Source organism: Culex pipiens, chromosome 3, assembly GCF_016801865.2.
Source record: "Culex pipiens pallens isolate TS chromosome 3, TS_CPP_V2, whole genome shotgun sequence".
In the NCBI taxonomy this organism is placed as follows: domain Eukaryota; kingdom Metazoa; phylum Arthropoda; class Insecta; order Diptera; family Culicidae; genus Culex; species Culex pipiens.
Window position 1 is genome coordinate 15,964,097 of NC_068939.1, and position 13,789 is coordinate 15,977,885.

Genomic DNA, 13,789 nt, shown 5'->3' on the forward strand with positions numbered 1-13,789 from the left:
TGCCACAGGAATCTTCTGCATTGCTCAAACTGGATGTTCTGAATTTGTGCTTGTCACAGGAATTTTCTGCATTGCTCAAACTGAATGTTCTGAATTTGTGCTTGTCACAGGAATCCTCTGTGATGCTCAAAGTAGATGTTCTGAATTTGTGCTTAACACAGGATTCCTCTGCATTGCTCAAAATAGATGTTCTGAATTTGTGCTTGATACAGGAATCCTCTTCATGGCTCAAACTGGATGTTCTGAGTTTGTGCTTGATACAGGAATCCTCTGCGTTGCTCAAACTGAATGTTCTGAATTTGTGCTTGACACTGATTCAAGGTGTACGAACTCCTGCTTTACTGGTCTATTATGTTCTCATCCAATTCAAAACAAAACAAAACAGCCTTCCTTCACGCCATTCTGGCAGCCCGGCCTAATCACTCCGCCAGAGACAACAACAACAAGAGTCAGCTTTGGCAGCAGCAGCATATTCTAGCTCCTTCTCCCTCACTCTCTCTCTCGCTCTCACGTTCGCACACACATTTGCGGATTTTTCGCTTGTTTTATCCTCGCTGGGCAGCAGCAGCAGCAGCAACATTTCGGGGTTCGCACAAATCGAACCCCAAAAACTGCGACATGTTTTTCACCCCCCTCGAAAACCCCGTGTCATCTCCCGGTACCACTGTCATCCGGGCGGTGGACGCACGCTTCTTTCCACGAATCGTTGTATCGGCGACAATCCAGCCAGCTGCTGCAGCGACCAAATCTTCACCTCACCCTGAACGATATCAATGCACTCTCTCGGGAACCTTGACCAATCCTGTTGGAAGCGCTAGGCTCGCGATGCACGAAAACACTCACTGGAGGTCCCAAAAATCCGATTGGAACCGTCTTGCACTGTATTTTCTTCACGATACCAGACTGCTGGGGCTGGTGGTGGTGGTGGTGACGGACGGTTTTTGGCAGAACGTACGCGCGCGGAGCGGACAGGGAGGGGATTTGCAAAATTTTGCCCGATCTGTTTTCGCCAAAAAGGTGCTCCGGAAACACGGTTCCGCTCGGTTGCTTGGATGGGACTCTTTGCCTGGACACACTCGGGATTTTCCCTTTCCTCGCGCGAGAACTGTCACCTAGCTCAGTAGGCCTAGACCAAAACGGAGAATTTCACTGCCCACTGTTCCCTGGTTCCTAGTTCCTGACGAAAACGCGACGCGACGACACAACTCCGAGTTGGAAATCTTCACGGTTCTCACGATTCAGTCACGAAACCCCGTCGACGGTGGCCAAATCGAGTTGGATTTGTGTTTTTGCCCTTTTTTGCTTGCTTGCCTTTATGCGCTCGATGCCACACACTTCTTATTAGAACTCGCGAATCGACACTGGCTCGCGACCGCGACACTTGTACAAAACCGCGCACACACAATCTCGTGTTCCTCGAAATATGGACCGTACGGTCGTGTAGAGACATATACACCACCCGCACGCACACAGCTGCACAACCCACAACCTCTATATGGGGGTGTCCTACTCTATTATAGAGTCAGTCAACGTCGATCATCCGTCCAGGGCACAATTCGTCGACGAGCCCTGCCAAGAAATCTCCTTCTCTCTCCCTCTTTCTCTCTTGCTCGAGGAAAAACCTTGCTTGGCCTACTGACTGGCAAAGATATCTATTTTCCTTTACGTCGCTTCGACGACTTGCTCGATTTGCTCTCGCTCTCCGTCGACGACTACCTCCCCCATCTCGCTCGTTCTCTTTCGTTCTGTTGTGTAGGTGTGTGTGCAAGTGAGCCACCCACACACTCATGGCGAACCCGCACTACGTGAGTGCGACGCGACCGTGAAATATTTATTGTTATAGTGCGCTCTCGCTCTCGCGCATAGTTGTCAGATTGCTCGAGCTTGGGCTGTCAAAGCGTGACACTTTGAACAGGAGTCGGTCGAATATCGAGCGGCAGAGCTGTAATTTTTATTTGTACTTCGTCATATCGGTTATGCTTGAGACATAACCACAGCACATTTTTAAACAGAATTTTAAAATTTCAAATATTTCCCCCTTCTTCAATAATAGCCCTTAAAATCGAGGAAGAAAAACACGTTTTTTAGAACTTAAAATATTGATTTCCCCAGTCACGGCGGTATGGCAGGATTCTAGCAGAATTCTAACAGAGCTTGATTTTCTATCAGAAATATTATAGGACCAGAGCGGATTCGTTAATTCGAATTTCTCAAATTGAAAAATGTAAATGTAGTCTCAGCAAGTAATGGTCCGATTTTCAATGTTAAAATACGAAATATTCGTGAAATTTTCCGATCTTTTCGAAAACAATGTTTTATTTTATTTTTAATCAAGACTAACTTTTCAAAAGGGCTTAATATTGAATACTTGGCCCTTTTGAAATGCTAGTCTTGATTCAAAAAATAATTTAATTGATTTTATTGAAATGATTTAATTGATTTAAACTGATAATCGGACCACTAGTTGCTGAGATATCAAAATTAGAAGATAGTGGGTTGTTTGGGTGAGACTTAGAAAACATCAATTTTCCTGTTTTTAAATCTTTGCATGGCAATATCTCGGCAACTAAGAGTCGTATCAACAAAGTTCTTTGAAGCTAACGGTGCATTTTATCAAAGTTTCACTAGAGTACTTTTTTATTGCATACATGATTCAAAAATTCATTAATCATAAATCTTGGGTATATAGACGTTGGTGATTTCAAAAGAAGTTAGGGGAAGGTGGGGCAAGACGACCATATGAGGCAAGAGGAACAATCGCTCGTACGGCAGTAATTTTTACAATTTTGATTATTTCCAGAGAGAGGAATTGTTGCTAGCAATGCAATTAGCTGATTCTACTACCACATAACCGCCAAAACGACGTAAACGGCACTGGGCGTTAGAATGAATGAAGTTTTTTTTCCATTTTTTTGTTTTTTTTTTTTTCTTAGTACAAAATAAGGCTTTGGGTACGTTTTAAGGCTCATTTTATCAAAATGCTATTTTTCCTAAATCAGTATTGTCCCTACCAATGACTTGCACCTATTATAAAGAGAGCTTTTAAAAAATCTTGTTTAGATGGGGTAAGTGTACCATATGGATTTTTAGTATGGAAAAATTACGAATTGCTGCAACAACATATTTTAATGTGAAATAAATACATACAAGTTTTTAAAAACTGATAAACCATTGTTAAAAAATGTCCACACAAAATATAGTGATATCATGAAAATTTACTATTTATCATCTAAGTAATAACAGGCATTGGCTTGGGCATTGGCGAAAATTTTATTTTTTGCGAAAAATATTTTTTTCCGGTACTGTAAATTGGAATTTTATAAAAATTCAAAACATTTTTAAACAAGCCCAAACATGCTAAATATTATTATCAATGCAGAAAAATTAATTTTACATTGTTTTCTGTTAATTAGACTTCTATTTTCATGAAAATTTTGTAGTTTTTTGGATTTTTTTGGAGACGTGTTTGGAGAGAAAAATGCAGCATTTTTTACATATGGAATAAGGCTTTCTAGGCCCAGTGAAAAAAATATAATTTAACTTAAAAATGACGAACTCGTTGTCACAGTGTACTGATGCAAACAATTGGTACGTTCGTTTGACGAGCCGGTGCGGCACTGAGTGCCGCACTCGTCGGTGTCAGTTTTGGTTCAATCGAACGTCATTTGTCAGTGCGCGTGGAACTCGCATGAAACTGAAAAAATATCGAGTGCGGCACTAGAGTTTCAGTTCCAAGATGGCGGCGAAACTCGTGTGGAACTAGCGCGAGTTTCTTCAAAGAAATACTTTGACAGCTCTGAGTGCGGCACTCAGTGTGGCACTAGGCATCAAACGAACGTACCAAATGATCGAGCTGTAGCTGTCACAGCCCTGCGAAGTATGTTGGCTGACATATCGGGCAGCCAGTCAAAAAACCAGCTAGAAGTCTCCTGACAAAAAACTTTTGCTAGAAAGAGATAGGAAACCTGATGCAAACAAACGTCCAGCTTTGTCTCTAAAACTTGATTTGCAAAAAAAAACACTATTTTTATTTTGTTTATATGTTTTAGAGGACATCAAATGCTAACTTTTCATAAATTTCCAGGTTGTGCAAAAAATCTTTGACCGAGTTTTATTTTTTTTTATCAATTCTGATTTTTCAGTAGATCGAAATATTGCTCGCAAAAATTTTTCAACTTCATTTTTCGATGTAAAATCAAATTTGTAATCAAAAAGTACTTCAGTGAAATTTTGATTAGTTTTCCATATAACGGTGCCTTTCAAGTTAAGGCCATTTTTAGGTAACTTTTTTTAAAAATTGACAATTGAAAAAAAAACTATATTTTCAAAAATTTTAAATCAAGACTAACATTTCAAAAGGGCCAAATATACAATATTACGCCTTTTTAAAATATTAGTCTTGATTTAAAAATATTGAAAATATTTTTTCGAAAAGATCCGAAAATTTAACGAATGTTTCATATTTTAACCATTGAAAATCGGACCATTAGTTGCTAAGATATCTACATTAGAAAATGGTGTGTTGTTGCGTGGGACTTAGAAAACATTAATTTTCTCGTTTTAAAATACTTGCATGGCATTATCTCAGCAACTAAGGGTCGTATCGACAAAGTTCTAAAAACGCAAAATGTAGAGAATTTTCTCAGCTTTCAAAATATTTTTTCAAAAGTGGGCAAAAATGTGCACTAATATTAAAAAATGAAAAACTGTGACTGTTTTTTTACAAAAAGTTACCTAAAAATGACTTTAACTTGAAAACGGTGAACTAACTTTATCTTAATTGCACTAAAGTACTTTTTGATTGCAAATTTGATTTTACAGCGAACAATAAAGTTGAACAATTTTTGCGACCAATATTTTGATTTTTTGAAAAAATCGGTGTTGTTTAAAATATTGATTACTCGGTCAAAGATTTTTTTCACAACCTGGAATTTTCTGAAAAGTTGGCATTTGATGTCCTCTAAAACATATCAAAAACTGAAAAAATTAAAAATAGTGTTTTTTTGCAAATCAAGTTTTAGTGACAAAAAGTTAAATAAAAAATCACCAAAAAATTTTTACCTTGTATAATTTTTTTTTTCAGTATAGTCCATATCCATACCTACAACTCTGCCAAAGACACCAAATCGATCGAAAAATTCCTTCAAAAGATACAGATTTTTGAATTTTCATTCATCATTTTTGTATGGATAGCTGCCAAATTTGTATGGAAAATTATATGGACAAACTTATGATGCAAAATGGTTTCTTTGGGCATACTGAAGGCACCAAAAAGTTTCAGTCGGATTAAAAAATTAAAAAAAAGTTACAAAGTTTCATACAATCAAAAAATAAAAATTTCAAATCAAGAAAAAATGTGGCTTTTGCTTCATAGCATGACTATTAATAGTATGACTCTATTAAATGAAATAGAACACAATTTGTAAAACGTGTTTTTTAAAGTCCGTTTCGTTATCCACACTGTAACTGAAAATCGCACTTTGCTGAGTTCGTGTTCGCACTTTTTCATACGATTTTTTCAGTTCGACTGCGATTACACAAAAAAGTGTAATCGCAGTTGAACTGAAAAAATCGTATGAAAAAGTGCGAAAACGAACTCAGCAAAGTGCGATTTTCAGTTACAGTGCAAGGTCGTATCCGAAGCGCAGGGTTGCCACAAATACAGATTTATCTGTATTTTACAGATTTTTGAGGTGATGAGGTCATACAGAATCTGTATATAAAGAAATACAGATTTTAAGAAAAACATACAGATGTACAGATTTTCCCGATTTTTTATTAAAATTAAATAATTTTAATTCTTTAAATATTTTTTTCAATTGCTGGATGAGCCCAAACATTACATTTTAGATTGTATAGCATTTCTATCCATTAAAAAACAATTAAAAATATTTTGTTTTTTGAAAAATTGTTTAAAAATGTCAATACAGATTCCAAATACAGATTTTCGTCCCCCTGATACAGATATACAGATTTTTGACCATCAAAAATACAGAATCAAATGTGGCAACCCTGCCGAAGCGTGATCTTCAGTCGCAGGGGTCAACTGACAGATGAATGCTTTCGTAAATAAATACAAATCTCGAGCTTCCGAATTTCACGAAGAATCGGGAAAATAGTCGATTTCAGGACATTCCAAGCAATTTCTTACTATACTGTAACGTAAATTTATTTAGAATATTCATCGACGATGGCAAAGCCATGCCCAATCCAGAAACAGGTAAGGAGTTAACAAATTCCAGAAAACAGATCAACGTCCTTCTAAACTTTCTCCTTTCCTGATTTCAAGATCGAAACCTCCAACGAGACAATCGCCAGTTTGCGCGAGCGGATTAAACGCGTGGAACGACGCCTCATCGATGCGGGACCGGGCGAGGACGCGTACGACCGGCCCGAGGTGGAAGAGCTGGTCGCGATCAAGAAACTGCTCGAGGACAACGAGCAAAAGCTGCACAAACTTCACAAGGAAAATTCCAAGTCCTTCGCGATCGCTGCCTGTTTGTTCTTCGTTTGCTTTCTAATTTACGGCATTTACGTGCTGCTTACCAATGGTGCTTAGTGTTAATTTAAGGGAATTTTTCTTTACAAACATTGAAACGAATAAAGACAATATTTTGTGATTTTTTTTACACTTATTTCTCTTACCATAGACTTTTATTTGTAAATCCTCCAATTTAATTCACTTGGATGAGGGGGAGGGGGCGCTATGGGGTCAATTGTGAACTTCAAAAGCAATTGGGTTGAAAATGTTTCTTACGTGCTAAGTAAGGGGTTGAAGTTGAAAGTAATATTCACTTAGTTCAAAATGTAGAATTATCAAACACATCGCGCACGAAGAGTCCACTCGTTCCGCGCAACACACCACACAAGATGGGATTTCCCCGGGAAGAGGAAACATTTGGGGGCTCTTCTTAACGCCGACCACGACCTCGTGGACCTCCACGTCCGCCTCTGGGTCCACCGCGGCCACCTGAAAAGAAATATGAGTTATTTCTGCAACAGCTACTTATTTTTTTTCTATTTCAACTTTTAGCCGAAAAATCGAATCTGAACTATTTAAATTTTTGCAAAATAATTTCGCTAATGAAATTGGCCAACTCACCCCGCGTGCCCCTGCCCCGGCCGCGCTGCCCGCCCCGGTTCGAGTCCCGCTTCTTGGCGCGCGTTTTGGGCGCATCGTCAATCAGCAGCGTCTCGAGGGGCAAACTGTCCGGCAGGATGTAGTAGCGGATGTTGTTGCCGCGAATGCTGAGCGAGTCGAGCTGGACCGGGTCCCGGTTTTTGATGGTCATTTTGACCGCCTTCAGGTGGGTGTTCATGGCCACGTCCACGCCGGTGATGGTGCCGTGCACCTGGGTTCCGTTCTTCAGCTCGATCGTCACCGTCTCGTGGCTCAGCTTCATCAGGAACCTGCAACAGCGGGGAAGCAGAGAGAAACCCCTCGGGTTAGATCCGGCAGCTTTTTGAGGTTAAGGACGCAACTTGTTCGAGGGGTGAAGCGTCCCGCAATCAAAAATCGACTAAATTCAACCTCAAACCAGTGAAAATTACGCGTACTTACCTGACTAATTTCATGGTGGCAGTTGTGTGGTGTTTAGCAGCTAGTTAAATACAATTTATTTGCAAATTTTGCAAACGATTTCGGCCGCGAAATGGCTCGTCCAAACTTTTTTTTTGTTTGCTCGCGCTTTGATAAACACAGCCGCGATGCCGCAGTCGAACTGTCAAACGATGGGAAAGGCAGGGTTGCCAGATCTCTGTGAAAGTCTAATCAGAACAAAATTTGTTAAATTTGCGAGAAAATGGGCCCTAAAGTGCTACATCAGTAGTTTGATCAATTGAGACCTGAACCTGCTTGGTTTGACAAAGTTAAAGTTAAATGGAACGAATTGGGTACTAAAGCCCTATGTCAATTTTTATGTATAACGATAAAAAACACAATTAAAAACAATTTCAGATCACTTTTTTTCATTTTAATGCAATTTTTTTTTGACAAGACAACATTTTTTCGATGAATCAACTATGGTCCCCTTGGAACGAGCTGTCAAGTAGGAACTTTTCTGTCAAGAAGGACCGCGAGGTTAATTTTTCAAAATTGATTTAAAAATCCATTTTAAACTCTTTGTGGTCGTACAAAGGGTCATTGTACTTAGAAAAATAAGCTTTATCGCTGTAAACAATAATATCAGCAATCTAAGCTTCATTTTAGGACCCAATTGGGTACTAAAGCCCTATGTCAATTCTTATGTAGAACGGTAAAAAACCGTGTAAAAAACACGATTAAAAACCATTTCTAATCACTTTTTTTCATTTTAATGCAAAAAAAATATTGACGAGACAACATTTTTTCGATGGATCAACTATGGTCCCCTTGGAACGAGCTGTCAAGTAGGAACTTTTCTGTCAAGAAGGACCGCGAGGTTAATTTTTCAAAATTGATTTGAAAATCCATTTTAAACTCTTTGTGGTCGTACAAAGAGTCATTGTACTCAGAAAAATAAGCTTTATCGCTGTAAACAATAATATCAGCAATCTAAGCTTCATTTTAGGACCCAATTGTAACTTTTTACACGGCGCACTCTATCAGAACAAACTTATGGTAGTGTGAGAGAGCTACGTGTAGAAAGAGTGATCCCGATGTATCGACTTTTTCTTTCCTTTTTTCTAAACTAAGGGCATCTGCAGCGTTGGAGTGCAAATCAAATTTGCATCCGGCTTATGAATACCGAGATCAAATTTGCCACCTTGAAAAAACTCCATCATCCCCACTGCTAGGGTAACAAATTTGCCACCGAAACAAGCCCAACGCGGGGGGCAAATATGGGTTTTTATCATTTTTTGCTCTCGTTTACCTTCAAAATCAATAATTGTGTGTTGATTCATGCTTAGAAATGCTTGAAGTTTATTCAACTTTTTAATCCTATTGAAAATTTCAAAGAATTTCATTTTTCAAAAATGTCTCACCAAATTTGCTCTTGAGTTTGCCCCCGAGTGTCCCACCGCGCGTAGCAAAGCAGGTATGTATCAAATTTGATCTCAAGTTCATCTGAAGAACAAAAAAAGTGTTGGTACCTGTCGGGTACTCATTTTCTGATACCCGACATTTTCTGATACCCAACAAATTCAAAAATTCAAAAATTCAAAAATTTAAAAATTCAAAAATTCAAAAATTCAAAAATTCAAAAATTCAAAAATTCAAAAATTCAAAAATTCAAAAATTCAAAAATTCAAAAATTCAAAAATTCAAAAATTCAAAAATTCAAAAATTCAAAAATTCAAAATTCAAAAATTCAAAAATTCAAAAATTCAAAAATTCAAAAATTCAAAAATTCAAAAATTCAAAAATTCAAAAATTCAAAAATTCAAAAATTCAAAAATTCAAAAATTCAAAAATTCAAAAATTCAAAAATTCAAAAATTCAAAAATTCAAAAATTCAAAAATTCAAAAATTCAAAAATTCAAAAATTCAAAAATTCAAAAATTCAAAAATTCAAAAATTCAAAAATTCAAAAATTCAAAAATTCAAAAATTCAAAAATTCAAAAATTCAAAAATTCAAAAATTCAAAAATTCAAAAATTCAAAAATTCAAAAATTCAAAAATTCAAAAATTCAAAAATTCAAAAATTCAAAAATTCAAAAATTCAAAAATTCAAAAATTCAAAAATTCAAAAATTCAAAAATTCAAAAATTCAAAAATTCAAAAATTCAAAAATTCAAAAATTCAAAAATTCAAAAATTCAAAAATTCAAAAATTCAAAAATTCAAAAATTCAAAAATTCAAAAATTCAAAAATTCAAAAATTCAAAAATTCAAAAATTCAAAAATTCAAAAATTCAAAAATTCAAAAATTCAAAAATTCAAAAATTCAAAAATTCAAAAATTCAAAAATTCAAAAATTCAAAAATTCAAAAATTCAAAAATTCAAAAATTCAAAAATTCAAAAATTCAAAAATTCAAAAATTCAAAAATTCAAAAATTCAAAAATTCAAAAATTCAAAAATTCAAAAATTCAAAAATTCAAAAATTCAAAAATTCAAAAATTCAAAAATTCAAAAATTCAAAAATTCAAAAATTCAAAAATTCAAAAATTCAAAAATTCAAAAATTCAAAAATTCAAAAATTCAAAAATTCAAAAATTCAAAAATTCAAAAATTCAAAAATTCAAAAATTCAAAAATTCAAAAATTCAAAAATTCAAAAATTCAAAAATTCAAAAATTCAAAAATTCAAAAATTCAAAAATTCAAAAATTCAAAAATTCAAAAATTCAAAAATTCAAAAATTCAAAAATTCAAAAATTCAAAAATTCAAAAATTCAAAAATTCAAAAATTCAAAAATTCAAAAATTCAAAAATTCAAAAATTCAAAAATTCAAAAATTCAAAAATTCAAAAATTCAAAAATTCAAAAATTCAAAAATTCAAAAATTCAAAAATTCAAAAATTCAAAAATTCAAAAATTCAAAATTCAAAAATTCAAAAATTCAAAAATTCAAAAATTCAAAAATTCAAAAATTCAAAAATTCAAAAATTCAAAAATTCAAAAATTCAAAAATTCAAAAATTCAAAAATTCAAAAATTCAAAAATTCAAAAATTCAAAAATTCAAAAATTCAAAAATTCAAAAATTCAAAAATTCAAAAATTCAAAAATTCAAAAATTCAAAAATTCAAAAATTCAAAAATTCAAAAATTCAAAAATTCAAAAATTCAAAAATTCAAAAATTCAAAAATTCAAAAATTCAAAAATTCAAAAATTCAAAAATTCAAAAATTCAAAAATTCAAAAATTCAAAAATTCAAAAATTCAAAAATTCAAAAATTCAAAAATTCAAAAATTCAAAAATTCAAAAATTCAAAAATTCAAAAATTCAAAAATTCAAAAATTCAAAAATTCAAAAATTCAAAAATTCAAAAATTCAAAAATTCAAAAATTCAAAAATTCAAAAATTTAAAAATTTAAAAATTCAAAAATTCAAAAATTCAAAAATTCAAAAATTCAAAAATTCAAAAATTCAAAAATTCAAAAATTCAAAAATTCAAAAATTCAAAAATTCAAAAATTCAAAAATTCAAAAATTCAAAAATTCAAAAATTCAAAAATTCAAAAATTCAAAAATTCAAAAATTCAAAAATTCAAAAATTCAAAAATTCAAAAATTCAAAAATTCAAAAATTCAAAAATTCAAAAATTCAAAAATTCAAAAATTCAAAAATTCAAAAATTCAAAAATTCAAAAATTCAAAAATTCAAAAATTCAAAAATTCAAAAATTCAAAAATTCAAAAATTCAAAAATTCAAAAATTCAAAAATTCAAAAATTCAAAAATTCAAAAATTCAAAAATTAAAAAATTCAAAAATTCAAAAATTCAAAAATTCAAAAATTCAAAAATTCAAAAATTCAAAAATTCAAAAATTCAAAAATTCAAAAATTCAAAAATTCAAAAATTCAAAAATTCAAAAATTCAAAAATTCAAAAATTCAAAAATTCAAAAATTCAAAAATTCAAAAATTCAAAAATTCAAAAATTCAAAAATTCAAAAATTCAAAAATTCAAAAATTCAAAAATTCAAAAATTCAAAAATTCAAAAATTCAAAAATTCAAAAATTCAAAAATTCAAAAATTCAAAAATTTAAAAATATAAAATTTAAAAATTTAAAAATTCAAAAATTCAAAAATTCAAAAATTCAAAAATTCAAAAATTCAAAAATCCAAAAATTCAAAAATTCAAAAATTCAAAAATTCAAAAATTCAAAAATTCAAAAATTCAAATATTCAAATATTCAAATATTCAAATATTCAAATATTCAAATATTCAAATATTCAAATATTCAAATATTCAAAAATTAAAAAAACAGAGAATTCAATATTTTAAAATTCATTTTTTCAGCCTCGATTATCCGAAGTTTCGATTTCCGAAGTTTGATTATCGGAAGGTTTGTATGGGGCTTCGGATAATTGAATCACGAACTTGAGTTGTTGATTGCCTTTTAAAAAACAAAATGCATTTTATCAATATTGCATCACCGCCATTTTAGCCGCCATCTTGGATTTTAAAATTCTACATAATTTTAGCGTAGTTTAGGGATCATACACACAAAGAAAAAATACTCTAAATTTAAAAAAGATCGTTCGTTGGATTAAAAGTTCGCGTTGGTGAATTTTCGTAGAAAGTTCAAACTTTTTAATTTAAAAGTTGGAAAGTTTTTGATACTATCCTGCATTTATAGAACAAAATCGTTGTAAACCTTTATGGTAATAATGAACAATTTTAATACAATAGGTCTAATGCTGGATATAATGAATAAAAGACGGATTTGGCTCACTTTTCATCATAAGCACATATGTTTTGTCAACAAATTTGGCTTTAAGCAACAAAAAAACCTAACAGAAATTTAAACACATTTATTTCCGAAAAAAAATCAGAGAAAACGTTTCAAAAACCCCTGAAAACATAAAAATAATTAAAAAAAAGTTAATTTGATGCAAATTTCCTAAATGGTTGACCGAAACTAAACAATAGATTTGTTTAAAGTTGCTGGTAAAACCACGCATGTTTATTTGAAAAATGTTTTGTTTTTGATTTGTTATTATGATTTATCATTTCAAACTGCAATTATGATGCTTCAGTTAAGTACAATTGACTATAGTTTTGATTAATTATAAATTCTTACGGCTTCAGCATTTTTGGTACTTTTAACATGAAAACAGCTATATTTATACAAATAATTGAAAATCTTCATTTTTAAAGGGTTAAATTAACAAGGGTCCACTTTTGGAAAAGTTTGGATTTTTTCGTCCTTATATTTTTGCTCGAAAATGACCATTTCTTCGATTTATATTAGTAAAGTTCCTTGTAAAGTTCCTTAAACTTACATTATTTCGACGTGCTGAAGTTAAATAACCAGGCAAAAAATGATTAAATAGTTAATTCAATCATAAAATGGAAAATGCTAGTGGCCGTGGCTGATTTCAGATGTCGAACACTTGTCAAAACACTTATTTTTGTGAAAAGGACAATTCAATGTCAGCCAACATTATTTTAAATGATGCTAAAAATGCCAAATAAAAAAAAATGTAGACAACAACACGCTTGAAATTGGGATTTTTTTGATTTTTTCATCAAAACCCCTTCAGAGGGTCCACTTGAGGAAAGGGGTCCTCTAATAGACCACGTACCTCGCCACGTACCCTATTTCTTTTTGAAACCAATTTGAAACACCGAAAAAATGTGTTAATTGAACCTTTTAAAAATAAATCTATAGAAATTGAACTGAATTGGCCTGATTTGAAAATGTGAAAGTGAAACCGAAAGTGGACTAGTACTAGTACTGTTCAGCTGAAAATTAACACCCAAATTCCTGAATTATATAAAATTGGATTCAACGTTTAGAACCCTATTTAGAGAGGAGTTTGATGTAACAAATATAGGCAATCAAACGTCAAAATTACCCCCCACTAGAGGGCGCTGAAACTTGGAATGATGTTTTCATTAAAACCTACAGCGAGTAAATTGGTTTGAAATTTGAAATTGTTTTATTTGATCATAAAATCGACATTATTAGCCAATTGGGTCCTAAAATGGAGCTTAGATTGCTGATATTATTGTTTGCAGCGATAAAGCTTATTTTTCTGAGTACAATGACCCTTTGTACGACCACAAAGAGTTTAAAATGGATTTTTAAATCAATTTTGAAAAATTAACCTCGCGGTCCTTCTTGACAGAAAAGCTCCTACTTGACAGCTCGTTCCAAGGGAACCATAGTTGATCCATCGAAAAAATGTTGTCTTGTCAT

The 13,789-nt window shown here is 32.5% G+C and overlaps 3 protein-coding genes across 3 annotated transcripts in view; 1 reads left to right on the forward strand and 2 right to left on the reverse strand.

Annotated features, from left to right (window-relative positions):
* LOC120418039 (neurocalcin homolog) overlaps nucleotides 1-1,498 on the reverse strand; it is a 328,306-nt gene extending 326,808 nt beyond the window's left edge. The window contains exon 1 of the mRNA XM_039580285.2: nucleotides 760-1,498. The gene's annotated coding sequence lies outside the window, so the exon portion shown is untranslated. The remainder of the gene's footprint in view (nucleotides 1-759) is intronic.
* Nucleotides 1,499-6,060: 4,562 nt separating this feature from the next.
* Nucleotides 6,061-6,635, forward strand: LOC120418019 (uncharacterized). The gene is made up of 2 exons (XM_039580262.2): nucleotides 6,061-6,220; nucleotides 6,290-6,635. The coding sequence occupies exons 1-2, from the start codon at nucleotides 6,191-6,193 to the stop codon at nucleotides 6,557-6,559; spliced, it is 300 nt and encodes a 99-aa protein (XP_039436196.1). The 5' UTR covers nucleotides 6,061-6,190; the 3' UTR covers nucleotides 6,560-6,635.
* LOC120418018 (probable small nuclear ribonucleoprotein Sm D1) lies at nucleotides 6,613-7,720 on the reverse strand. The gene is made up of 3 exons (XM_039580261.2): nucleotides 7,562-7,720; nucleotides 7,103-7,410; nucleotides 6,613-6,970 (listed from the first exon to the last, which is right to left on the reverse strand). Exons 1-3 carry the CDS (start codon nucleotides 7,573-7,575, stop codon nucleotides 6,912-6,914), a joined length of 381 nt encoding a protein of 126 aa, XP_039436195.1. The 5' UTR covers nucleotides 7,576-7,720; the 3' UTR covers nucleotides 6,613-6,911.
* Between the last annotated feature and the right edge of the window lie 6,069 nt (nucleotides 7,721-13,789).

What these genes read in the sequence shown, in the direction of transcription:
- LOC120418019 (XM_039580262.2), top strand. Translation starts at nt 6,191, where the DNA reads ATGGCAAAGCCATGCCCAATCCAGAAACAG. An exon ending in CATGCCCAATCCAGAAACAG is followed by an intron (nt 6,221 to 6,289) that starts GTAAGGAGTTAA and finishes CCTGATTTCAAG; the next exon opens with ATCGAAACCTCCAACGAGAC.
- LOC120418018 (XM_039580261.2), bottom strand. An exon ending in CCGGGGCAGGGGCACGCGGG is followed by an intron (nt 6,971 to 7,102) that starts GTGAGTTGGCCA and finishes ATTTCTTTTCAG; the next exon opens with GTGGCCGCGGTGGACCCAGA.